A 27,643-nucleotide genomic window follows, 5' to 3' on the forward strand; every position below is an offset into this window, starting at 1 on the left:
CGAAACCAAAGCGACTCTCAAGTCTTACAAAACGAAAGTGAAACTCAAAGTAATATGAATGTTAGTGTTGACAACTTCAGCGTAATATACTGTAGCTGCTGAACCATCGATATTATTCAATAATGTTTTTCTTGCGCACCTCAAGTTCAAAATATGATGAGGCAAAGTTTTCTCAACGCTTGACAGGTACTCCTCATATTCTTTCCATCCCAAGTATGTTATAATGTGGTGTAATTAATGTACAATACATAAGCTGGCTGTGAGCGAATTTGAGCGCGTTGGCGTGGGGCGTGTTCTGATATGGGCAGGCTGTCTGCCCAGAGATGATTCATGTTAATAAACCAGGGATCAGCTTGGATTGGATGATAAGATGGATGGCTTTATAAATGTTATTGGAAGTCAAGAGCAAACAACTTGTGTTAACCAGAATGGACTTCGGTAAAAGCGGTGGCACAATTCGGAAATTCCTGCCTGAGTGTTTATTGTGTAACAAACTGCATTTCATCATTTAATGCACATATCTAATTTTCATCCCAACATTTCAACATAGATGTTTATCAACTTTTGGTTCAACACTGCTTTATTTCAGCGAAGGATGATGCAGCGGTGGTTAACACTACTGCAGTGCCCTGTTGGTGCCCTAAAGCTCCAAGGTCAACGTTTAATAATAGCCACTATCTATGTGGTGTTAACTCGTTCTTGTTCTCCCCAAGTTCATGTGAGCTTTCTCAAACGACCCTGGCTTCTTCTCACATTAAAAAGATATGTGGATGTGTTGTATTGACTGACAGATAAACAAGAAAAGATTAACAAGATCAAGACATTGTGCCAAAATATAGCACTTTGAAAATTACATTTCATCAAGGTTTTCTAAAATACACATTCAATTGATTAAGTATACCTGCTAGTTAATGCAAGTAATGTGCTCCTCCAAACAGCTAATTATGTGGCTCAAATTCAGTATACTGTAAATGGCATGCAGCTATGGTCAAGTAGTTTAGTTGCTGTACAAGCAACCATTTAAATAATCAAACATTACAGGGACTTTTACTTAATGCAATGGCCTACACAGTTCAAGGATCTCAGTATTATAGAGCAGCTTTGGGATGAGGTGAAATTGGAGCTTTGCAGCACTAATGAGTGCCCAAAAAATTTTCAAGAACTGCATGGTGCTATTTAACCAACCTTTAAACATTTGAACAACTGAGGCTGTTCTATAAAGATTGGTCCTACCCAGTAGTTGGTAGGAGGACATAATAAATTGGCCACCAAGAATAAAGTCTGGACCTGAAAGTACAAAAACTGCTAGTATACTGCTGGGTAAATCGTTCTCTGCTTTTTTAGTTAGCAGCATGTAAAAATGTTTTGTAACTGGTATGTGAAATGTTCCCAAAAACATTCTGTTTCTGATATACATCTCATTTTTATGCAATTAGTGACTTTTTTAATGCATATACTGTATATCGGTTTTGTGTAGGCTGAAACAATTCAAGTCAGTCCTAGACTAAGGGTAATACCTTCTCAGAACTTTCTCTAGCACTGTTACAGCCTTGTATTATGGACACCAAAAGTGCCCACAATATTCCAGACATCGCTTTATAAATACATTATGCTGCATTCACCTCTCTTAAGGTCGGTGATCCATGTTATTTTATTTAACTTTTTTAGTCACCATTACACTGCCTGTTCTTCTTAATGACCACTATGTCTAATATTTCCCCTTATCTAGATGTATACTCTTGAAATAATAACTTCAAAGCGGCACTTTACTGGGTTGAATGGGTTACGAGAACCACTGCTTGACAAATACATGGATGAGTTCTTTTCATATGAGCGTGTTTTTTGGGATTAGAAAAAGTTCATAACACATGAAAAAAACAACAGAATTCATTAATGTACAGTAGCCTATAAGAAAACCTGATATTAGCCTGTGTTATTTTGCGCAGGGAAAGGAAAACAGCTGGCAGGTGAACTCAAATACAGGACAAATGATTCGTGAAGCGGCAGTACTAACTAACTACGTCGCCCTCATTTGATCAAGGCGTAGGGTAATACTTTCGGATTTGGTCACATATGAAAAGAGATACTGTTAGTTAATATGGTACATTTTAAAACGTGTTTACTTTCGCTGTTTTATGTTTCATTTACAGAATTTTTAGTAGCATATTCATAATAATTAATCTGATTTTAGGAAAGGTTGTTTATCACTTGTAGCTATCTAAAAATCCGCCCATGCGCAAGTTAGTCAAGTTTCTGTTTTCATTCATCAGTTAAACGCTTTCAGTTTCTAATTCTCAGGCAGCCAGTCCGGTGACGATCCTGTGTTATTAGCCAGAAGCCGTGCAGTATTTAAGTCAGCTGCAGTATTCATTGAGTGCTGTAATATTCAACGAAAGCAGAAGGCTAGAAGAACATTTGAAAGGGGAAAAAATGTTTGAAACCCAGATTATATCTTTAACGTTTCTGTTGCAATTATATTTAAGAAAGGTATTCTACGTCTTAAGAAACAGTATCGGTGAATTTGTAGTTGTAATGCATGGTGCTCTTAAGGCAATAAGAACAAAATCTGCAGAAGCTCAACATGGAGAAGAGTCGAACAATCCAGAGCCGACAAGTGTCAACTACCACTTCACTAGACAGTGCAACTATAAGTGTGGATTTTGCTTTCACACAGCAAGGACGTCATTTGTTCTCCCACTTGAAGAGGCAAAACGAGGGCTGCAGTTACTGAAAGATGCCGGTATGTTAAAAAAAAGGCATACGCAATGTTTCAAGTTTATTTAATTTTCCCTTGTTACCCTTTATGAGTTATACATCTGCATTTCAAGAATTATTAGTGCAGTATTAGAATATTATAGCGGCTGTTCATATTGTTAGTTTAAGCAAAACTGTAAACCAAAGTCTGTTGTTGAAATATTCTGCATATAGTTTCCTTACCGTGAATATATATAAACAAAAAGTAAACATTGTAGCTCTTTTTGTAATTTATTTTGTTACCGGTGTTTGTTCCTGCCTTGCGCCTAGTGCTGGCTGGGATTGACTTCAGCAGACCTCCGTGACACTGTGTTAGGATATAGCGGGTTGGAAAATGACTGACTGACAAAAGGTTAATTTTGTTTAACTTAGCTCAGATGTCGACTTGGGTTAAAGCCGGCTTGACAGTCGACATCACAGCTTCTGCCTTAGTGTCTCCATAGCCCTGAACCTTCTTCCGCATGTTTAAAACTATGGTTGCGAAAAATTGAATATGTTGAATTCAAGATCTGATGCATTTTCAAAAACAATTAAAAGTTTATTTATTTATTTTACTTAACACTCTTATTCAATTGTGAAAATTCTCAACTCCATATACATTCTTAGGGATAAATAGGCGTGAAACGTTTGATAAATCTTAAAAACCTATTCATACATTAATTTCAGGTTCTGAAATCAAGAGTGGGAGCCAGAGGTACTGTTTCAGAAGTGATACTGTATGTGGATGAAAAATAAACTTTTGAAAACTTTGAACTGAACTCTGTTTATTAGCTTTCTCCTGCATCCTGATGAGGGAGACACTTAGTTTTTTTACAGACTGAAATTCTGAACTGACGTTGATAAAACACTTAATTTGCTAAAAAGTATGAACTTATTATAGTTTGGATGTCTGAGTTCATGCATTATGATTTGTTTGTCAGATGTTAATGTGAAGTCCATTTGACCGGTGTACCATATGAGCTCACATAGATGTATTAAGCATTTACTTGGTGTTTTGAAGTTTTATTAAAAATTAGATAAGAAGGAGGCATGATTCAGCACTTCCACGGTAGGCATATTTTTGCCTAATAGAGAATACAAACCAGAGAGTAGCCTAGTTAGGATGACATTTCTTATCCTTTTTTAAAGGACATGGGCATGTTGTAAATCTATACCACTGCAAGTGCTGTAACATTATATATGCTGTGTTTACATGCTATCATAGTTTTTGGAGCTCCAATGTATGATTTTACATCTTTCCGCTTCAGTGCATTTATGTGAGTTTCTGGACTGATTTTTTTGGGAGAAACATGAGGTTGCTATAGACTTGTCATTTATTCTATAAAAAGCCATTAAAGAAACTATATTTTTTCATGAAGATTAAAGGCAAATTTTGACACAGTAGGCTTGACAGGTCTGTCTAGTAAGTAGTTAATCACAAATACAAAGACTCCAGTGGAAGTTAGGAGGAAGTAACAACTTCTTTAGGCAAAATGATGTGGGAATATTTAACAAATTATCAAGTCATGTACATGAAGTGGAACCCCTTAAAAAAGTATCGGGATGAGATACAGTTAGATCTTAGCTATTTGCTAGCCAAGAGTGCTTGATGGAATGAATGGTAAAACTTATGTTCTTATGCATACTATACTTTAGTGTTGATTTGATTTATATCTTGATTTTGGTATTGTGTTTCAAAAGAGATTATTTTTCCTCATAACAAAAAATAAGGACTTTTTATAAGTATACATAAATAATTTATATTTTACAACATAATGTTTATAGCTTGTTTCAATGACTTTATTATTTAGGGTTTAGATATATGGAGCTTGAAGTAGCAAATGTCAAACAAATCTCAAATAACAAACAATTTTAATTTTGCTATGAATCACTGCCATAGCACTACTCTGCTACTTTAAGTGTAAGATACAGAAATATTGTATTATATACCTTATATATTGTTATAAATGGAGTAACGAAACACATGTATGTACATTCCTAAAAGTAAGGGTTCTTTAATGGCACTTTACTAAGTTGTGTGGTTCATTTTAGAACCATTGCTTGACAAATAACTGTTTAATTCTGGGCAGAAATTCTGAATAAGAAAATCAGTTCTTTGGGCATTGTAAAGGTTTCTAATAAGTAGAAAAAAGAGAAATCTTTAATGTATAGTAGACAAAGTAGCAGGGTACTAACAGATTGAGAAAGCCTGAACTTATTAGCCTTTTATTAAATGCAGTAAGATTTCCTTATAAATAAGGAACTCATTTGGATTTCACAAATCTGTTATCATGTATGTACGGCTATTTATGGAGACTATTAAAGATGTAAATAGATAACGGTTCTTTATGGAACTTACATAATATGGGAACTAAAAATGGTTCCTCTATGGCTCTAAAGAAACTTTTTGGGTCCTTTATTTTTAAGAGTGGGTAAACTTTTTAAATTCTGATGAGTATACCTTGTCTTTCTTTCAGTTCACATTTTATCTTTCTACTACTCCATCATCTGCTGTTTTTCTTACCTGGTATCTAAATTGTACACTGGAAAAGTCTTCAATAAAAATTGAAGCAAACCATAAAAACTTATGCAGCTAATGTATGTAGGGACATAAGCAGCAGCTGCAGAGATGCCTTGGATCTAAAGTTTCTTCCAGATTTATAACTTAAAACATAAAAATACCATAAAAACACTTTGCTGCTTTCCAGTTGGAAAAGTCTTCCAACTCAGCTTAAGGAAAGAAGAACACCCATCTGCTATTATTATGCATTGTTATCCCACCAGTTTTTTTTTATTTTTCTGTACAGGATGATGTGGAAAACCAAAACAAAATAAAAATGATTCTCACCTACACCCTGATTCTCTCTCTTGAACATTTTTGCATCATTGCACAATAAAACTTTTACATTGACTTATGAGTGAATTGGAAAAGATTTACAATACAAAAAAAATTCAGATAAAAAATGGACTTCAGAAAAAAACACTCATAAGTAAATAAATAAATAAATAAAAAGTGGTTAATCAGAAATCACAGGTAGCAGAAAAGTTCTGGGCATTTGCTAAAAGAATTAGTTTTCCCATTTGCTTGACACCACCATTGGCTATTTCAGTAAACTCTCTTAAGTGGCTGTTTGTGACATTCATGGGCGAGAGTCTTCACCTACTCATCTATAACAGCACAATACAAGTTAAAGTAAAAGTTACAGTGCATCCGGAAAGTATTCACAGCGTATCACTTTTCCACATTTTGTTATGTTACAGCCTTATTCCAAAATGGATTACATTCATTTTTTCCTCAGAATTCTACACACAACACAACACAACACAACACAATGGCAACATGAAAAAAGTTTACTTGAGGTTTTTGCAAATCTATTAAAAATAAAAAAACTGAGAAATCCCATGTACATAAGTATTCGCAGCCTTTGCTCAATACTTTGTCGATGCACCTTTGGCAGCAATTACAGCCTCAAGTCTTTTTGAGTATTATGCCACAAGCTTGGCACACCTATCCTTGGCCAGTTTCGCCCATTCCTCTTTGCAGCACCTCTCAAGCTCCATCAGGTTGGATAGGAAGCGTCTGTGCACAGCCATTTTAAGATCTCTCCAGAGATGTTTAATCGGATTCAAGTCTGGGCTCTGGCTGGGCCACTCAAGGGCTTTCACAGAGTTGTCCTAAAGCCACTCCTTTGATATCTTGGCTGTGTGCTTAGGGTCGTTGTCCTACTGAAAGATGAACCGTCGCCCCAGTTTGAGGTCAAGAGCACTCTGGAGCAGGTTTTCATCTGGGATCATCATTCCCTTTATCCTGACTAGTCTCCCAGTTCCTGCCACTGAAAAACATCCCCACAGCATGATGCTGCCACCACCATGCTTCACTGTAGGGATGGTATTGGCCTGGTGATAAGCAGTGCCTGGTTTCCTCCAAACGTGACGCCTGGCATTCACACCAAAGAGTTCAATCTTTGTCTCATCAGACCAAAGAATTTTGTTTCTATTGGTCTGAGAGTCCTTCAGGTTCCTTTTGGCAAACTCCAGGTGGGCTGCCATGTGCCTTTTACTAAGGAGTGGCTTCTGTCTGTCTACTCTACCATACAGGCCTGATTGGTGGATTGCTGCAGAGATGGTTGTCTATATGGAAGGTTCTCCTCTCTCCACAGAGGACCTCTGGAACTCTGACAGAGTGACCATCAGGTTCTTGGTCACCTCCCTGACTAAGGCCCTTCTCCCCTGATCGCTCAGTTTAGATGACTGGCCAGTTCTAGGAAGAGTCCTGGTGGTTTCAAACTTCTTCCACTTACAGATGACAGAGGCCATTGTGCTCATTGGGACCTTCAAAGCAGCAGAAATTTTTCTGTAACCTTCCCCAGATTTATGCCTCGAGACAATCTTGTCTCGGAGGTCTACAGACAATTCCTTTGACTTCATGCTTGGTTTGTGCTCTGACATGAACTGTCAACTGTGGGACCTTATATAGACAGGTGTGTGCCTTTCCAAATCATGTCCAATCAACTGAATTTACCACAGGTGGACTACAATTAAGCTGCAGAAACATCTCAAGGATGATCAGGGGAAACAGGATGCACCTGAGCTCAATTTTGAGCTTCATGGCAAAGGATGTGAATACTTATGTACATGTGCTTTCTAATTTTTTTTATTTTTAATAAATTTGTGAAAACCTCAAGTAAACTTTTTTCACATTGTCATTATGGGGTCTTGTGTGTAGAATTCTGAGGAAAAAAATGAATTTAATCCATTTTGGAATTAGGCTGTAACAACAAAATGTGGAAAAAGTGATGCGCTGTGAATACTTTCTAGATGCACTGAACATGCTCTGAGTGAAGAGATGATATACTTTTTTGCCTCGGCTGCCTGTAGGCATGTGCCTCATATGCTTATACTGTCAGTACACTTGTAATATAGAGAAAGTGAAATAACCAAATCAACGGAGGCAATATTTGTTGTCAGACTGTCTCAAGAAGGTATTGTGTATTGTTGAGATGATTAGCTCTACTTAATAACTTTTAGTACAGTAGTCAGAAGTGAAATACATGAGATCAAAGAATACCTCATATTGCTGATGATGACAGACATCAACAACAAAAATGCCTGAGCAAGCATTCCATTATGCCTGTAATTATTTCAAAAGGTCAGTATTTTCAGATAAATTCACTGCCCAAGTGTATCCATACAGAAATTGCCAAGAGCATATTTGGAAAGAGGAAACTAGTCCAGCACTTATTCTAGATTGTACACACCACCAAATGATATTCAGAAAACAGCTTTACTGTTAAAGTGAAACTGCTGAATTATCATTCTTTTTATATACATTATAATAAATAACAATAAATAGCATTCTGAAAGAAACCTAATCCAATTCATGGTTGCAGGGGGCAAGTAGTATCCTGGTAACACTGGGCACAAGGCATTAAGCAACACTGTATACAGTGTCAGTCCATCACAAGCCCATTATAATAAATATAAGCATACTAGGTAATTATTTTTCTTTCTTGGTATTTTGTTGGCAATTTTTTTTTTTCTTTATAGGAATGGAGAAGATCAACTTTTCTGGAGGAGAACCATTTTTGCATCAACGTGGTGACTTTCTGGGGAAGCTGGTTCAGTTCAGTAAAGAAGATCTTCAGCTTGCAAGTGTTAGCATTGTGAGCAATGGAAGCCTGATAACAGAAAATTGGTTTAAAAAGTATGGTATGTGAAATCAACTGAAAAGTTATTGAACTATCCTTAGTGAATGCTCATTTAGTTTTGTGTTGGCCTTTCTCTCTATATCTGATATTTATACTTAACTGAAATATCAAAACAGAAATTCCTCTCACATTTATAGCATTAAAAATGTGAAATTCACAAACACCGTTTTTCATCCTGGTTTATACTCGTATATTTTCTAGCTCTTGTAATCCATCCTTTCAATAAAAGGTTTTTTTTCATTTTTATAGATACAGTACTTCTGCTTTTATTGTGCTCTGAGATTTCTGTACCCTCGTGTCTTATTTTCTATGTTCATGTTTAAAGTCACTGTCTGTCAGGTGATTTAACTGCCTTAAATTTCCCCATTGTTTGTGTCACTGAGCTTGTGTGTTTTCTTTAATGAACTAACATTAAATCTAAGGCTACCGTCTCATGACTTTTACTATTTTGAAGTGGAAAGATTTTTGGCAGCTCTTACTTGCACAGCATATGATATTTTTACATTTAGCTGCCATAATTTTCTTAGATTAAAATATACTGCATAATATAGTATAGTATATAGATCTAGTAAAAACAAGTACTGCTACACAAGATGTTGATGGTTTGATGCAGCTATGGTTTCTTTTCTATCCACACATCTTTTAATATTTTAACCTGCTTATTCCACTATATAGATACCCAAGTCAAGAGCAAAGTGTTTATATTTAAATGCTGTGAACATTGCCCCGGACACAGACAGGCTGACACACTCATGTCACCCAGCACACATTTATTTTTTATGACTTTTCACAGTTCAATACTCACAAGCCCCCCAATACCCTTCAGTCCAGGTCAATACAATGCCTTCTCTCTCTCTCTTCTCTTCTTCAGGCTGCCTCCTGCCTCCTCCAGAGACCTTGTCCAATCTTCCACCCGACTCTTGTCCCCCTCTGAAGGGAGGCGGCCCCTTTAAATAAGCACCCGGATGTGCTCCAGGTGTGTTCCCGGCAATCTCCCACCGACACGCCCCAGTGTGGCGGAAGTGCCGGCTGTCTCCCCGGAAGCACTCCGGGTGTCCCTGTTCCTCTTCCTCCCCGCACTTCCTGGTGTGGCGGAAGTGCTGAGGTCCAGGATCTTCCAGGTATTGGGGTCCCCCTAGCGGTAACCCCAGGTCCCTAGAGGGTCGAGCTTCCCAGCTCTTTACCCTCTGCCCCCAGGGCGGTCGCCCCCTCGAGGTCTGGAGGAGGCACAAGCCCTCCTCCAGTCTTCTCAGGTGTCCTGGCTGGGTACCACCTCCATCTGAGTACCACAATGTATATCAGTTCATATCAATGTAAAAAGAAATATCCAGTGTTTGTCATTTTATGTCATCACATAATACCCAACCATATCTATTTTGCTGTATGATTAACCAGCATGTGAAAATGGCCTAGACAAAATATAAAAACAATGACTCATTTGGGAATATGAAGCTGAGTATATCAAAAAAGAAGCAGCTCATAATAAAGTGGTAAATATTTACCAGTACACGTTTACAGCCAAGCACTGTATTGTGTAGCCTTTAATAATTCTGTTTAAAGGGAAAGAGAATATAGAATAAAAATTAGATATTCTCTTAACGTATACTCTATTGTACTGTACATTAATTCATTAATTGTAAACAAGAATTTTCATTAAATAGTTGTTATATTTTGTATTACAAAAATTATTGGTTTTCTGCTTTTCGATACTTTGTATTTACAATACCGTGCTTCTATAATTCTATTGCTGAACACATTACTGTTCATGCATTTTTACCCCTCTAGGTGGCAGCAAAGCACGAACACACACAGTAAATGAACCTAAGTTTACTTTAGGTAATGCAGGTTTAAGAGTATCATGCTCCAAGCAATGATCATTTTTGAAATTCAGCTGAGTTTTTGAAAATATCATAAAAGTTCAATTTTGTTTATTAAGCTGATACATTTACACTGATTTATGAATAATTTTATTTTTATATCAATTTATGTACCCTTAATATTTTAAGAGTACTTCTTCAGTATGTTATACTGAAATGAAAGACATGAGTTTAACAAGTCTTTATATAGTCAATATGCAGGCTGCAAGGTGGTAAATCTAATATTTACACTTAACAGTACATAGTTTTCATTACATTAGCCACCAGCAAATACCCAAAAAACCCTGCCACGTTTTTTTTTTTTTGTCCTTTATTTCGCCTTGTACAATTCTTGTATTAGGAATTTGTTAGTTTTCGCATACCCCTTGGGGTCAGGGTGCAGGGTCAGCCATTGTACAGCACCCCTGGAGCAATTGAAGGTTAAGGGCCTTGCTCATGGGCCTAGCAGAGTAGGATCTCTTTTGGCAGTGATTCGAACCGGCAACTTTCGTGATACCAGCGCAGATCCTTAGCCTCAGAGCCACCATATACACAAAGAGTGACATTTCCCAGAAATATATGCTTAAGAAAATAAGGAAAGTGGAACCTTTGACTTTCACTTGTAAGAAATTTAAAAAAATGTATCACGTAAGCAATGTAGTGTTAGCTCCTGCCTTGTGCCCAGTGTTGCCCTGGCTTCTCTTGGCCCTGTATCGAATACATCTCATTAATCGAGAATGGAAACATTAATCATGTCCTTCCAGTGTGTGTTCTCCCTGTGTATGCAAAAAAAAGAATCAATCATGGTCAAAGTTAGAGTGGGTGTGAAAGTGTGCCGTGTCGTTTGCTCATAGTCAATCCACAGTTACTTCTCAGTACTGACAGAATATATTTCAGATTTGTATTGCCCTGTAATTGAAAAGGTGATTTTAAGATGGAATAAAGTGGGCATCACCTTCTGTAATACATCCACACTTTCTTTCTTACCTGATGCTGAAATTCTAAAAGTAGCACATAGTGACAACATAGTAATGTGACAAATAATATTAACTTATAATAATTAATAATATACTGTATCATAATCTTTTTACTATCAACAGCAATAATAATACTATTAATAAAACTAGATAGTTAATTAATTTGTACTATCACATTACAGAACAGCTTAATCCATCGTCATACACATTTTATTCTTGGTATGGTATTAAAGTACATTTACCCAAACTCCTCATTAGGTACCCAATGACCTAGTAGAATAAGCAGGACTAAACATGAAAGAATAGATTGAATAATTATCACATAACTTTCACCAGAATTCTTTCTGTTTCCTACTGTTTTATCTCTGTCATACTGCAAGTTATAAACTAATATACTGTATATTATGTGTTTGCATGTGCAGTATGTATGCTTAAATTGTATACCTCCTTTATAAGAGTTGAATAAATTTGCAAGGTAATCAAGGTATTCCTAAAGACTCTAAAAGTATTCTAAACAATGTGTCTTGTCAGATTTGTTGCACTGACCTTCACATTTTCTTTTACTATGACAGGAGAATATCTTGATATTTTGGCCATTTCATGTGATAGTTTTGATGAAGAAACCAATGCTCAAATTGGAAGGGGAAGTGGGAGGAAGAGTCACCTCAAGAATTTATACAAAGTACAAAGCTGGTGCAAAAAATACAAAGTGGCCTTTAAACTAAATACAGTTGTTAACTCCTACAATGTCCAAGAAAACATGAGTGATCATATTAGAGAACTCGCCCCTATCCGTTGGAAAGTAAGTCTGTGAATTTGCTTATTTAAATTTCAAATTATTATTTCTGCATTTTTGTGACCGTTTTGTGCATGATACTCATCAGTCTAGGTAGATATTTTTTGCTTTGTGAACAACTTAATATAGATGATCAGATAAATCCATCATTGGTGATCCATCAACAGAACACTGCAAATGTACAGGCATGCATTTTTATACATCAATATCTCTCAAGGGTAGAAGAAATTTTTTGATGATTATGTTTAGCTTGAGTAGTGTTTGTTCCTGTTATGCGATTAGAGAAAACCAGCAAAACAGTGTTCAGTTAATATAGAATATAGAAGCTTATACGTTTAAAAAAAGGTTTTATTAAATAAACTAAGTTAGTTCTTAGAGATGGTAAGTCAAAATCATTGCTTTTTTACTATTGTTATTTTGTAAATTTAGTCAGGAGTTAAAAAAAAATGTAACACTAAACTAATATTCAGCTAGTAATTCATTTTTCCTCACATACTCATGAAAATATTTCATTCATTTGAAGTGGTTATATATATGCATTGTTTAGCTTCATCAAAGCCTTCTGAACAAGGACAAATTGGGCCTACAGATTAAAGAGAGATACCATTGGCCTCTAAAGAGTGGCTAATTTGCATCAGTTTTAAGAGTGATACAATGGGTCTCTATAGAGTAGCTAATTTGCATCAAATGTTTAAGTGATTGTTTAATATTGAATGCATTCCACATGCTAAAATTCATCTAGATAGTCTTAAGGTTAAAACAAAGAATCCAAGCTGTGATCATTCATAGTAATACACATACATTATATTATCTATGTTCCAAAGACTGCATGTGTTTTGTAGACATTTGACTTTTTGGGCTAAAATTTACCTGTCAGCATGGTTGGTTTTAACTGGGCCCTTTTAGATACTTGCCAGCCCACTGTAGGACACACTCACTCATGTACACACCAAATCTTAATGGCTGACTGAAATCACATGACTGATGCACCTAGGACAGACTCTGGATCCCCAACACCCTATACTGAATTAGAAAATGGACTGACAAAAGAATGACCAGATTTTACTTCACCATATATTTGAAGTTATATTAGACCTGTAAACATTTATTCATAGTTGTGTCTTCATGTCACAGTTCTACACTAATAATTATATTAAAATGCTTACAACAGAATCTCTTGTGCTGTGTTTAGGATCTTACCTCTCTTCAGTATTCTCTCTCAGGAAGAGCTATAAAAGATTTTTTCCCCATTATTTAAACTGTGTGTAACTCTCATTATTTTCCTAATTGGTTAACTTAAAGGTATTTCAGTGTTTAGTCATTGATGGGGAAAATGCTGGTGAAAATGCTCTGCGAGAAGCTGAAAAGTTTGTGATCAGTGATGCAGAATTTCATCAGTTTCTGGAGCGGCACAAGGACATAGAGTACTTGGTTCCTGAGTCAAATCAGAAGGTACATAAAAATTGTTAGTTTTTATCTTTCAGCTGGTATACTGCACCTTATTCTGTCTTTCTGTTTCCCTGTGTTCTCCATTTTATATAGAATTTTACATACTATTTGAATGTTACCCAAAAGGATAAATTATATATTCAGTGGAGAAGCCCCATGATGTTAACAAAATTTAGCTTTCAGAAAAGAAGCATATGCACAAACTGTCGTAATTCAGTTTTGCCATATTTTCATTATTCTTTCTAAAACCACTTTGTTCTTTGTTATATTCATATGTATTTCCACATACCCTCATCTTTAACTCTGCAGCCAGGGAAAACCACAGGACTGACATGAGAACTTCGTAAAACAACTATAAATAATAAAAGACATCTTGACAACTTAGACAAGTGTGGACAGGCATACAATGCTAGATCACAATAATTACTGATGCTTTCTTGCCAGATAAACTCATTACCTTTTATTTCATTAGTGCAGAATTTATTTCTAGTCAGATTTTGCCAATTTATTTAAGTTTTAGCAATGCTATAAAAGTTGTGCTGCCATTTTGTTTTTCATGGACACCACCATTGTGTATATTCTTTCATGGTGACAGCTGTGTTCTTGTTGGCAACAGTGCTATGGTGCTTCATTGAGAAAAAAAGGAAGTTTCATTTCTTGTCATCATCACTAGACAGTATTTAATCTGTTTGGAGTTTAATGCGAATGGCTTTCAGCATAAGATATTATGATGCAATATATAGCATTAAGCAAGAAAAATACTCAAGGCAGTATTCCACTCTCATCTAGGGTATAAAATAACACCATTTTGCAAAGATTTCGTGAATAATTTTATACCTTTTGCCACACTATGGTAACTCATCAGTATTCATGGGTGGGCAGAGCCTTGAACCATAAAACACTGTAAATCCAGTTGTAGAACAAACTTAAACTGAACCATTAGTTGAATCAAACGATAGTGGTGACAATCTGAATTGGTCATCAGACGTTGACACGTATAGTGAAACTGATGCATACGGCACGGTATGATGGAAATGCTGTGAATATGCCTGAATATGAATATGCCTGGTGAATTTGGTCATATGAAGGTTGAAGGTGGTGCAAGTGCAGTGGATATAAAAAGTCTACACACATCTACCAAAATCGCAGATTTTGTGTAATAAAAAAAATGAAACCAAGATAAATCCTACCAGAATTTACTCCACCTTTATTGCAAATTACAATCTATGTAAAGAAGGTGAAATGAAATCATAAACTGTTTAGTAAAAAAACGAAAAAAATTCTTACAAAAAACTGGTTGCATTAGTGTCATATTATTATTATTATTATTATTATTATTATTATTATTATTATCACTTTGTTTGTTTTGTCATATGCTTAAAAGTTGTATTAAATTGTTTTCTTATTTCACATTTTACTTTAGTTTAAAACTCAGAGTCCACCAAAAACACTGATTATACAATTATGATTATGAATACTATTTAATCTTTCTTTTTACCCTATGCAGATGAGAAACTCTTACCTGATCCTCGATGAATATGTAAGTATTTTATTCTTAAAATTAGCTTTCAGTTAATTTTGGGTTTGTGGAATTAGATTAAAGACTAAATATGTTGGTAAACATTAAGATTAATGATTACATATGTTGGTAAACATTAACCAATAACAGCATACAATGTCTACTGAGTGGTTGCCTTGAGGCAGTTTTATGGTATCCATTTAGTCTAGTTCAGTTCAGTTTGGTCCTATTTATATAATACAGCATGAGTCATTACCAGTCCTAGAATGTTGTAGCACTTCTAAAACAAACTAATAAAATATAAAACTTCATTAATTGACAAAATGCAATGTACAATACAATATTTAAACACTCATGGAATTAAAGAGCAAAAAAACAAAATTTCAAATTATACAATTTTTCTTTCAGCATCTACCCTTGATCAATGAGTCAGCCATGTCCTCACTCTGCTAACTAATAATGGATTACAATTCACAGTGAAACATCAGCTCCATAACCTAATTTTATTGGCAATGATGTCAAGGTCCACCACTGTATACAAAAATGCTACAATGTTTAGAAATCTTATTCTTCTTCATTTATGAGTTGCTTCTTTTTATAGAAGTTATTCAGGGTGGCACGATTTTAGCAGGGCTGTTGACATATATACTCCAGCCAGTATGACAGGAAAGGCACTACATGGTCATCTTGTGACAAACTACTCACTTAGAAAGTGCCGCAAGAGTGCAGTGAATTAATGAATATGAAGCAGAATATTTCACTCTGGCATAGCATTGCCACTCTCTGGGAGAAAAACATATATTAGCAATGCCAGTGCATTTTGCACATACTTCACTATAAACTTCTTTTTGAGCTCTGTGTTTATAAACATAACTGGATTTGGCTGAAAAAAGTGTCCATCTAATATTAAAATCCTTTAAAATTTAGAATACTATGAAACAATGTACCTATAAGAACTACTTCTCTTGTGCATGCAGAACTGAGCAGTGTTTTTAGCTTTTCTTAAATGACTTCTTTTGGTATACATTGCAGTTTTACAGGAGTTGAGGATAAGTATCTTCTAATTTATAACTCTCATAGACAGATGAAATTCTTAAAGTATGCACTCGCAAAATGATCATTTTGATGAGCATAGCCATGAATGAGTCACAATATTTTTTGGTAGTGTAGGATTTTCTCCCAATCTTTGTTTCTTTTTGCGGCATACCCCTGTCCTATGTTTCCCTAATTGCACCTTTACCCTTGGCACTACTTTGTCAACCAGGCAACCATTAACAAACCCCTCCCTGTTAATGCCAGAAGATGAGTATAAAGTCAAATTATAATATCTGATTGAATTACCCAGGTTACATTTATGCACAATGATTTCATCTCTTTTACTTTAAATGTGCCACATGCATTTAAAAAGAAAAATAATGTTTGCTATACAATTATAACTAAGAAGTTGGGACGTTGTGTAAAGTTTAAATAAAAACAGAATGCAATGATTTGCAAATCTCATTAACCAATATTTCATTCACAGTAGAACATAGAAAACATACATATCAAATCTTGAAAGTGAGAAATTTTACTATTTCATGAAAAATATAAGTTCATTTTGAATTTGATGGCAGCAACACATCTCAAAAAAGTTGTGGACGGTTGCAACAAAAGGCTGGAAAAGTAAGTGGTACTAAAGAGAAACAGCTGGAGGAACATTTTGCAGCTAATTATGTTAACTGATAACAGGTCAGTAATATGATTGAGTATAAAAGGAGTATTTTAGAAAGGCAGAGTCCCTCAGAAGAAAAGATGGGCAGAGGTTCACCAATCTTCAAAAAACTGTATTTACAAATTGTTGAACAATTTCAGAATAATGTTTTTCAACGTAAAATTGGACGGCTTTGAATATCTTATCATCCACGTTACATAATATCATCAAAAATTCCAAAAATCTGGAGAAATCGGTGTGTGCAAAGAACAAGGCTGAAGATCAATAGTGGATGCCCGTCATGTTTGGTAACATTGGGCAGTACTGCATTAAAAACAGGCATGATTCTGCCTTGGAAATCACTGTATGGGCTCAGGAAGACTTCCAGAAATCATTATCTTTGAGCACAGTTCACTGTGCCATCCATAAATGCAGGTTAAAGCTCAATCATGCAAAGAAGAAGCCATATGTGAAAATGATCCAGAAACGCCACCATCTTGTCTGGGCCAAAGCTTATTTAAAATAGCCTGAGGCAAAGTGGAAAGCTGTTCTGTGGTCAGATAAATCGAAATTTGAAATTCTTTTTGGAATACATGGACTCTGTCTCCTCCAGAATAAAGTTCAAAAGCATGCATCTCTAATAGTATGGAGGCCCATTAGTGACAATGTAATTGGTAGCTTGCACATCTGAAAAGGCACCATTAGTGCCGAAAGGTATATACAGGTTTTAGAGCAACATATGCTCCCATTCCAAAGATTAATTTTTCAGGGAAGGCCTTGCATATTTCAACAAGACAATGCTAAGCTACATATTGCATCTATTACAACAGCATGGCTTAGTAGTTGAAGAGTCTAGGTGCTAAACTGGCCCACCTGAAGTCCTGAAACTTGAAAACATTTGGTGCATAATGAAACGAAAAATACAACAAAGAAGACCCAGGACTGTTGAGCAGCTAGAATCCTATATCAGACAAGAATGGGACAACATTCCTCTCCCAAAAATTTAGCAACTAGTCTCCTCAGTTCCCAGATGTTTACGGGCTGATGCTAAAAGAAGAGGGGATGCTATACAGTGGTAAACATGGCCCTTTCCCAACATTTTTGAGACATCTTGCTGCCATAAAATTCAAAATGAGCTAATATTTTTCATGAAATAGTAATAGTCTGTTTTTTGGAATTGGGGGTGTATAATAGGAGCAGCACGACAATTTTCTGTATGGTATTTATTGTTAATTAAAAAAAGTAAAGAAGGCACTTTTTCTGGGAGCTTAATATTATTTGTTCTTGTATATATAAATATTGATAAGGGTCTGTGATGTGTTATAGGATATGCAGAAATTTGCTAGTTTAAAAAAATTTATAGACTACATTTTTATTAATTATGATGCCAATTAATGACAATGTTTCAAATCTTAGATGATTAGTACTTCATTTGTGCATTTTTAAAAGAGCAACAATATATTTAGACTATGCTATTCTTACAATAAAATGTTGCATGTATAATTAATACATCCATTCAGTTTTCTGTTACCTGCTTATTCATTTAGTTCTGAGTGATACAGAGCCTGCTTCACCCCTAAGCCTAGAGCACACCCCTAGATACTGAATCATTATGTCTCAGCAGTCACTTATATGCACTCTTGCCATTAGCATTTTAGAGTCTTCAGTTGACTGTGACAGCAAACCTGTGGCAGTCCACCAGCGAGAGGAACTCAGCACAAAAGACCCTTCAGCCCGTAATAAAACTTGTGTGAAAGCATAAGGACATGGCCACATTAGCGCAATGTTGTTCTGAAAAGTTAGAATATTTAATGCAGGTTTTTTAGCATTGAAACTGCTAGAATGTATTGAATATTGCTTCCAGAAAAAGTTCTAGTGTACAATTAAATATATTTGAATTTAATAAATGACTTCCATTTAATACCATATTAATTTTTTTTAGAATAAAATGTGTTTATAATTATAATCTTGAATGATAATACATAATTTGTTTGTCATTTTTCATATTTTTCAGATGCGGTTTTTGGACTGCAGAGATGGTAAAAAAGACCCATCCAAGTCTATCCTGGATGTTGGTGTTCGGGACGCCATCCAGTTTAGTGGTTTTGATGAAAAGATGTTTTTGAAGCGAGGGGGAAGATACATATGGAGTAAAGCTGACATGCGCTTGGAATGGTGATTTACTTGTAATTCTCCCAGAACAGTGCCAAACTAATGTGTTGTACTGTATGCGAAGTGCCATGCAAAATTTTTCATTATTTTGCAGTTTAAAAGATACACCTGTGTTACAGTATAGTATCAGGTCTGTAAACCTGAATTTGGAAAGTTGTACACATAAGCCGGTAGTTACAGTGATAATCTTTTAGAATGCATTTGTTAGAAATATGCCAGATTTTATTTTCACTGGTCAAAGCCAGAATGCACTGAAGGAGCTGAATTATCTGAGATACTTGTAATAATTTACAAAATATCTAGAAAGACATGAAATTTGTTAGTAGTGACATAGATACCTTCACCAGGGCCCAAGAACAAGAAGGAGCAAATAGTTCCCATTCCCACACAAGTGGGGTAAGGGTATCAAGGTTTTATATTCTGCTCTTTTAGAAAATCTAAAGTGGATGTATAAAATCTGTACAAAATCTGTATAAAGAAAAAAATGTATTTTTTCTATTTTAAGTTATACTTTAATTCTGTAATTCTAAAGTATTTTCAATAACATTGTTATTATATCATTTAAAGTATTTTTTTTCTGGAAAAAGTGTATATAGTCTTGATTTGTAAATAAAGTTCAGTAAGTATGTTGACTTTTGATATTGAAATTCTTAAATTTGGATGCTTTGGAAATGTTTTGGTACTACACACAGTAGATAGGTAGAACTTTATTTGTCCCCAGGGGGATATTTTACAGAAGATCTTTAAATAAATAAATAAATATACACACACGCTTTTGTCTGAACACACACCAGAATGACTATAAAGCAAGAAAATGAAAAAGACAAAAAGTTCTGACTTGGCTGTTACCATCACAGTGAAGCATTATGCAGATGTATTACTGGTGGTATAAAGGAGCCCCAGTAGTGCTTCTTGATGCTCTTCTGGTGAATAATTTGCTGGCTGAAAGTACTCAGTGTTAGTGTGTCCGAGAGTGGATGTGCTGCATTGTTCATAATAGCACTTAATGTGTTGCTGGGTAAAATACAGTATAATTGCACATTTTTATCCAATCTCTGTTTTATTTCAAAATCCACATGCTCAAGAATAAACAATCAAATACAACGTATTGCATAATGGTGAAAATGTTTTTTTTGTACACTATTAAAAATAAAGGTGCCAGAGTGGTCCTTTTCAGTGATGCAATAGGGGAACCATTTCTGGTTCCCAAAGACTCATCCACATGAAGGTTCCATAAAGAACTTTTCTTTATTTAGACCTGTGACAGGCACCATGCAGTAAATAACCAAGAATAGATAGCAACAGATTTGTGAAATACCAATGTGTTATGATTTTAAAAGGACTCTTTTGCTACAAACAATAACACAGGCCAAGTCCTGATTTTCTTAATCTGTTAGTGTCCTGCTAGGTAGCCTACCATACAGTAAAGATTTCAGGTTTATTTCAACAAATTGGAAGTTTATCAAAGCACAAAGAATCAACATCATATGCAAAGATCCCTTTCCAGAATGACATGGTGCTTTGTCAAGCAATGGTTCTATGAAAGCCATTAAAGAAGCATTGTTTTTAAGAGTGTAGTTGTGCATATAGCCTGAGGCTGTGTAAAGCATACGACATCAAAGGTAGAGTGTCTCATTTTATGTAAAATAAAGTACTGTAAATAAATTATTTAAGTATTTATTCCTGAGTATAACAGTTGCATTTTTTAAAAGTGAGCCCAGTATAGTGATTTCAAAAATGTATTGGGGTTGATCCATCTGAAATTTTTATTTGTGTCTTATAATAAAATTATACAAGATTTAATAAAAAAAATTCTTTCCACCTTTAACCAACAATATCCATGTCTAAATGGCGCGGCTCTTGCCCAACCGGGACGCCTGGAGGATGACAATACCTCCCCCAGGACACGAAAGGGCAATCCCCCTGGTTTGCATCGGGGCCACGGGATTGGAGCTTGGAAGCTAAACCCTGCTGGGGATCGTGGCCACCGCCAGGTGGTGCCTGGATGATCCCGGAGCCCTGGACTGCAGCACTACTGCCACACCAGGAAGTGCTTCAGGAAGATCATCATGGAGCACCTGAAGCACATCTGGGGGAACTATAAAAGGGGCCACTTCACCCCATTCTGGGAGCCGGAGTCGGGAGGTTTAGGACAGAACTTGCGAAGGGAGGAGTAGAGGCGGCAGAAGAGAAAAGGAAAAGAAAGAGTAAAGGAAAAGAAAGAAGGGACTGAGCTATTGTAGTGATTGGAGCACTTTGTGCTACGTGCTAAAGGGAGGAGTAGAGGCAGCAGAATAGAAAAGGAAAAGAAAGTAGGGACTGAGCTATGGAAGTGATTGGACCACTTTGTGCTGTGTACCAAAAAGAAAATAAAATAAAATGTGTGAGCTTTTGTAAGTGTACCTCTGGTGTCTGTCTGTGTTGAATTGGGTGGCTGGCACGCCCCCTAGTGTTGTCACAGTGGCTACACACTTTGTGCTTAGGAGAAAAAACATAATAAAAATTTCTTTTAATCACTTGATAATATTACCAAATAAAGCAAGCAACTCCTGATAATTCCAGTTGATTTCATTGGAAAAGACTTTGCTTTGTGTGATCAGTTGTCTGCCTCATTTTCGTATACCAAGCAGCACAAAGACTAAGCATCTGCTGGAACATTATAAAAATGTGTATTTTGAATTTACTGTGAAGTGCTGCACCATGTTCAGAAAGTGGATCTGGGATTATCAACTTTTATTTCAGTTTCTTATTTGCATTTCCCACTTTCTGTGAAATGTTCAAAACATTTTCCTTTGTATTACTTGTCATTACGGTCATCTTTTTAATACTTCTTCTTTTTCTTCTTCTTTCGGCTGCTCCTGTTAGGGGTTGCCACAGTGGATCATCTTGTTCCATATCTTCCTGTGCTCTACATCTTGCTGTGTCACACTCATCACCTGAATGTCCTTTCTCACCACATCCATAAGCCTTCTCTTAGGCCTTCCTCTTTTCATCTTGCCTAGCAGCTCTGTCTTTTCAAAACCCTCTCCAAATACTTTTTTTTTAAATAATAGTGTGGTCATATTCTTAAAAATGAAGAACAATGATGAAGTGAACGTGTGTGCCTACTACTTCAAAGGATGGTCTCAGACATGTGAACAGTTTGGGTGACAGGTTGCCATTGATTCCATTGATTTTCTGTTTAAAAGTGATCCAGGCATGCTTTTTTAAAATATTACGCAGAATGGTTTTTCTTTTTGGTTTTAATGAATTATTCAAAAGATCTATAAAGTGTTGTCTTCATTATATGCAAGCATGCGAAGCCTTTTTAGACAGTATATATGGAGTATGTAAAATATGCTTTTAAGAGTAATCATAGAAGCTATTAAATATTTTAGATTTTTTTTTCAAGGTGAAGTCTTTTGTTTTCAATGCGTTGAAAAAATGCAAATGTGATGTGAAATGAAAAGGGCTCACACACACTTTACGGCATGAAAAAAGAGATGGAAGAAAGGGGCACTTTTCTATTGAGTAAAACAAAGGGGAAGGGACAATAGAAAAAGAAAAATCAAAAAGACAAGAATATTTTGGCAAAACTAACATTTTAAACTACATAAGCATTATCATTTTTTTTAAGTGCGGTAAAGATTTAAGTTTAGTTTATTTAATACAGCATGCCATGAAAGCCTCTAAAGCTTAATAAACATTCAGATTTAAAATTTTTAGAACATCATTTTGTGCAAAGTACCTGAAATTGATCATAAATTTATAAGGACTTGTCATAATATTAACTTAATTATTGCTCAATTCATGACTTTGTGATAAATTGCTAAAAGTCAAGTGGAAATATTCTGTTCAGAATTATTACTTTATATTAAAATTAAAATTGACTTCTACTTGCTTTTTGTTGAGTAGTTCATATTTTACTGTCCTTATTGAATAATCTTTTTAGAAGGTCATATCTAATTTCAGAACTGGCTCCTTGCTGTTCAAATGTTAGACAGTGGAAGACAATGTATTCATTTGAAACATTTATTCATATTTTTTTCTTTGTTGACATGGTGACAAGAGAAGATGAATCACTCTATCAGTGAAAAGGCTACATTTATTATCTGAGAAAGGATAACTCAACCCTGTGATTAATATACAGTATCACACAAACATACACCAGTTTCTAAAATATTTGTGATGGTCAGGTGTTTTATTATTTTCCCTTATTGCTTAAATAAGCAGCACACTTCTATTTTTAGAGGAGACAACAACTTTAGCTTGTATTTATTTCACATGCCTATAGTAGGTTAAGTGCATGGCATATCATAACATTCTCAGACTTGCAGGGGCAGTAATGTCTTGCAGCAATATTCAGATGTTTGAAGGTTTCCAAATGTAGCTGTATTATAGATATTGTTACAATCTGTACTCAAAAACTTAAATATACGTTAACAAGAGTTCTGTAAGTGTTTAACCACATACAAAGTTAGTCCCAAACAGGGTTGAGCTTCCAAGCTCCAATCCCGACAAGCACACTTATTTTGAAAAAGTAGCTAGTCTTTAGGGTTTTTTCTTAAGTATATGGTGCATGCTTTTTATCTTCTTTTTAGTTTACTGACAACTACAACTGGGAAGTATAATTTAATTTAAATCAACATTTTATCTGGAGATAATACAACGGGCCACAACTGTCATGGTTGTGCAGTGGTAGTGCTGCCGCCTTGCAATAAGGAGACCAGGGTTTGCATCCTGGGTCCTCCATGTGTGGACTTTGCATGTGCTCCCTCTGTCTGTGTGAGGTTCCTCTACGTGCTCAGGTTTCCTCCCACTGTCCAAAGACATAAAGGTTATGTGTACTGTCTACACTAAATTGGCCCTAGTGTGTGTTTGGTGTGTTGGTGCGTGTGTTTGTGTGTGTGTGTTTTCCTTGCAATGGACTGGCACCCTGTCTAGTGTTTGTTCCTGCTTTGCACCCTATGCTAGCTGGGATAGGCCCCAGCTTCCATCCATGACCCTGGTGTGGATTAAGCAGAAGAGTACATGACATGACAAAACTGGTCACATTTTGTGTAGGGGCATGTAATGCATATATGCAGTAGTGCCTATAATGAGTAACGTGTGGTGGTGGTTTACACTGGAAAGGTTGCAGCATTCGATAGAGACGAGATTAGGTCACAGGTTAGCGATTCATTAAAAAATAGCAAACTTTATTAAAAAACATTCTCTGAGTTCATGCATTTTTGTAATTTGGTAATCAAAAAAGCCAACAAATAATGATACAGTTCTTCTTCACAATGAGGTCTGCTAGTTGATGTGTGACAAAGTTTTGAAACATCCTTTTAGGCTGAAATTATTTATACTTTAATACAAGGGTGAGCAAAGTCAGTCCTGGAGGGCCGCAGTGGCTGCAGGTTTTTGTTCCAACCCAGTTGCTTAATTAGAAAACAATCCTTGGCTATAATTAAATTTTATGACTTGTTACTGCTTTAACTCTGTCTATGTGAGGTCTTTCTCATATCCTAGATTTTCTTTTCCTTTCTAAGGATATCATTCAAATGACTGGAAGTCTAAAACGGAAGAGTAATTCTCAGTCCTTCACTTTTCTCTCTTCACTTTCCTTCCAAGTATTTAATTAAACCAAATAGTGCATTATAAATACACAGGTATAAATGGTAACAAGCTAAACAGAGAACTGCTGCTTTACTTTGTCATTTGCATCTTACTGCTAATAAGGAGCAACTAAAAACTGAGAATACAGCTGTCTAAGACTAAAATAAGCAATAAGGGTTCAAAATCTTAATGAGAGAGACAACTAAAATAAAGCAGAAGAGTTACTTGAACAATAAATGCTTCTTATTAGGCCATTGGGTTGGAACAAAAACCTGCAGCCACTGAGGCCCTCCAGGAACGACTTTGCCCACCATTGCTTTAACATAAGCTCTATATTCATTTTTCTAAATTGGCTACCTTTATTTCTTCACTTTATACAAAACTAGCTGAAATACCCAGCATTGCCCGGGAGGAATATAAAGTTTTTTTTTTTTAATTGTTTGAGAAAAACATAATAAAAAAAAAACACAACTTCAAAAATAAAAAATAAATTAACAAACAATAAAGACTCACTAATGTCCTTGTCTTCTGGTCTTGTATGTATGTTATCATCCAGTTGATGCTTGAAACCGGCCAACTTTATTTAATTTCAAAAGCAACAGGGACATGGTGGCGCTCAAACATAAAGAATGCTGGCCGTCGCCTGCTATATAGAAACTGTGTAAGCCCGTGTTGTTAAAAGCACGGGATCCTACAAAGTATTGAAATTATCAGAACTACTCTGGGCATCTCTCTGCTATGAGGATTCTTGTTGCCAACGTGCTCGTATCGTTTGTGCAACTGTCTTTCTTGGGATGGTTCCTTTTGCCGGTGTAATTGCCTCGCTTGCATATCCTCGGTGCTGGAGCCCTCACCCCGACTCTACGTCTCACTTCCGGGCTGGACAGACACACACACTTGCACACGTAGAACTCTATTTAATTTCAAAAGCAACAGGGGCACGGTGGTGCTCAAACATAAAGAATGCTGGCAGTCACCTCCACTTCACCCTCTGGTGGTCGTTCTGAGTGTCAACTGAATGATAACTTGCATACAAGACCGTAAGATCACCCCCCACCCTACCAAGAAGGGGATGGGTTAGGGCTGATTTCACCCTACAGTATTTTTCGTCGACCATTAAGAAACATTTGTACCACATTTCATGAAAATCGCTCCAGCCGTTCGGACGTGATGCTGATACATACAGTACATACATATACAAATTGACTTTTATATATATATAGATACCTGACTTCAATAACTAGTATTCCTGGCAGTGAACTGAATAGAAGTCTTCTGGGTATCAGCATTATTGCGTTTAACACGTAGGACTAGGCTGAAGTAATAATCAAACCCTAACATACTGATCAAGCAGCATAAATTCTAATACACTTCAATGTTTTAATTTGTAACAGTCATTTACAGGAACAAATGTAGTTGTGAAATCTAATCAGATTTTGAAACTAAGTTTACAATCCACATGAAGCACTGGGATTATCTCATGGTGTGATAAATGTCCAGTTAAAATGATAATTACTCTACATTTCTGGGCAAAAAAAATAGAGAGTCACCACGCCTAATGAAGTAATAGCACTGATGCAGTTTTTCAAAAATGTCCTGAATGAGGTATATTGCTTTGCACCCTCCCCAACCATAATCTATTGTCTATGGGAGATGAGTGAAAGCTTTAGTTTCTTCAAAATTGTTGATCTCCAGTCTTCGACAGATCTCTACGTTTTAGAGTCCCATGATATCGAAAACATTTGATGTGTCAATGATGGGTGTGTGTCTGCGTGTCACAGTTTCTTGAGGATGGTCTAGAGCTAAAACAGCTGGATGGAGAAATACCAAACTCGAAACTGAGGCCTCTTTATGAGATAACGATGTGCTGATTAGTTTTTGGCCCAAATCGTGCAAGAGAAAGAGGCTCTATAGAGGAACCCTCAAATACCGTAATTCTGTGATTAATTATAAATTTTTCTCATCAATTGTCCTAATGACCTATTTTATGATCAGAAATATCAGCATCAGAGGGGTAAATAATTACTGAAATGTTATAAAATAGTTCAGGTAACTTCCTAGGGCGCAAAGCCTACTGATGCACATGTCCAAATTCTTTTTCAGTGCTTTAATTTATGAAGACAAATTATTGTCAAAGTTTGAAATCAGAGATTTATCTAAGGATAAAGCTGCTGCCAGTTGCTTTCCATATAGCTGTAACAAAAAGCAAGGTCATCGTCTTACTGAGAAGTGACCTTTTTGTTTTTGGTGAGACGCTACCACTTTTTATACTGTATGTGGCTGTTAATGCATCATACATTGACAAGTTTTGTGTGAGCTATGGATAAATTGTAGTTCAAATTAACTGCTAAAATGCATGATCCCTTGTGCAGAAGTGCAAGGGGGAAGATGACCTTTTCTGTTCATTAGAATAATATTTACACAAATTTAAGGAAACATAATGCCTAACATGAAGAATTTGTTTTATAGGTTTTAAATAATGAAATCTTACATTTGTTTTTCAATACATAGCTGCACTGAGAAAGTCTCCAGATGTGGTTTTAGCTTTACATCACCTTCAGTTGATTTCCCAGCCCTTCTTCTTGGGAAGGTAACTTTCTAACAATTACACAAGTCCACAAAGGCACTGTTAAAATAATTCTCTAACAAAGCAAGCATGATAATATAAGGCATATGTAAAAGACTCAATATGAGGCAGCAAAAAGGTTTGGGGTTTTCCAGCCCCGTATATTGTCTACAATCCAGAACTCAAAAATCAGGTCAAAAGTATAAACAAACAGTTCATACGCGCGACGCCATTCTAGGCGTTGGCGGCCATTTTATAGGGGAGGAGCCGGAAGTGGAGGAATGCTGGGAAGGAGGTGTGAGGGATGACGGGACTGCTGACGTCAGGGAAGATGGCGGAGGAAGGGCGGAAGTGGACGTACTGCGGGAAAGGTCCTATGGCGGAGCGTCTTTAGTTCTGGAAAACAAAGGAGAAAGGTTAGTACCCCGCCACTCCCTTCCGGTGAACGTCTTTCAATGTGTTTTAAGGTCCATCCGCGGCCTCCTACTCGTGCATGCATGACACGCCCCCCCTTAGCCCGAGACCGTCAGGACAGGCGGACCGAACCGAGAGGTTGTGAATAAGAGAGAGGGCATCGGCGTTGGCCTGAAGGCGGCC

General features: G+C 36.1%; 2 protein-coding genes across 3 annotated transcripts in view; one reads left to right on the top strand and one right to left on the bottom strand.

The window, feature by feature from the left end:
- The window catches only part of cmpk2 (cytidine monophosphate (UMP-CMP) kinase 2, mitochondrial), a 49,915-nt gene extending 49,592 nt beyond the window's left edge, over positions 1-323 (bottom strand). The window contains exon 1 of the mRNA XM_039748854.1: positions 140-323. The gene's annotated coding sequence lies outside the window, so the exon portion shown is untranslated. The remainder of the gene's footprint in view (positions 1-139) is intronic.
- rsad2 (radical S-adenosyl methionine domain containing 2) lies at positions 12-19,368 on the top strand. Of its 2 annotated transcripts, none has more exons than XM_039748856.1 (6): positions 12-186; positions 8,281-8,442; positions 11,847-12,076; positions 13,373-13,522; positions 15,027-15,059; positions 18,743-19,368. In XM_039748856.1, the coding sequence occupies exons 1-6, from the start codon at positions 123-125 to the stop codon at positions 18,905-18,907; spliced, it is 804 nt and encodes a 267-aa protein (XP_039604790.1). In that variant the 5' UTR covers positions 12-122; the 3' UTR covers positions 18,908-19,368. The 2 variants fall into 2 exon arrangements, with proteins under 2 accessions (XP_039604790.1, XP_039604789.1); XM_039748855.1 differs by lacking the exon at positions 12-186 and adding an exon at positions 2,195-2,740 and having other exon boundaries at positions 18,743-19,367.
- The last annotated feature ends 8,275 nt before the right edge of the window (positions 19,369-27,643 follow it).

Source organism: Polypterus senegalus, chromosome 3 (assembly GCF_016835505.1).
Source record: "Polypterus senegalus isolate Bchr_013 chromosome 3, ASM1683550v1, whole genome shotgun sequence".
NCBI lineage: Eukaryota > Metazoa > Chordata > Cladistia > Polypteriformes > Polypteridae > Polypterus > Polypterus senegalus.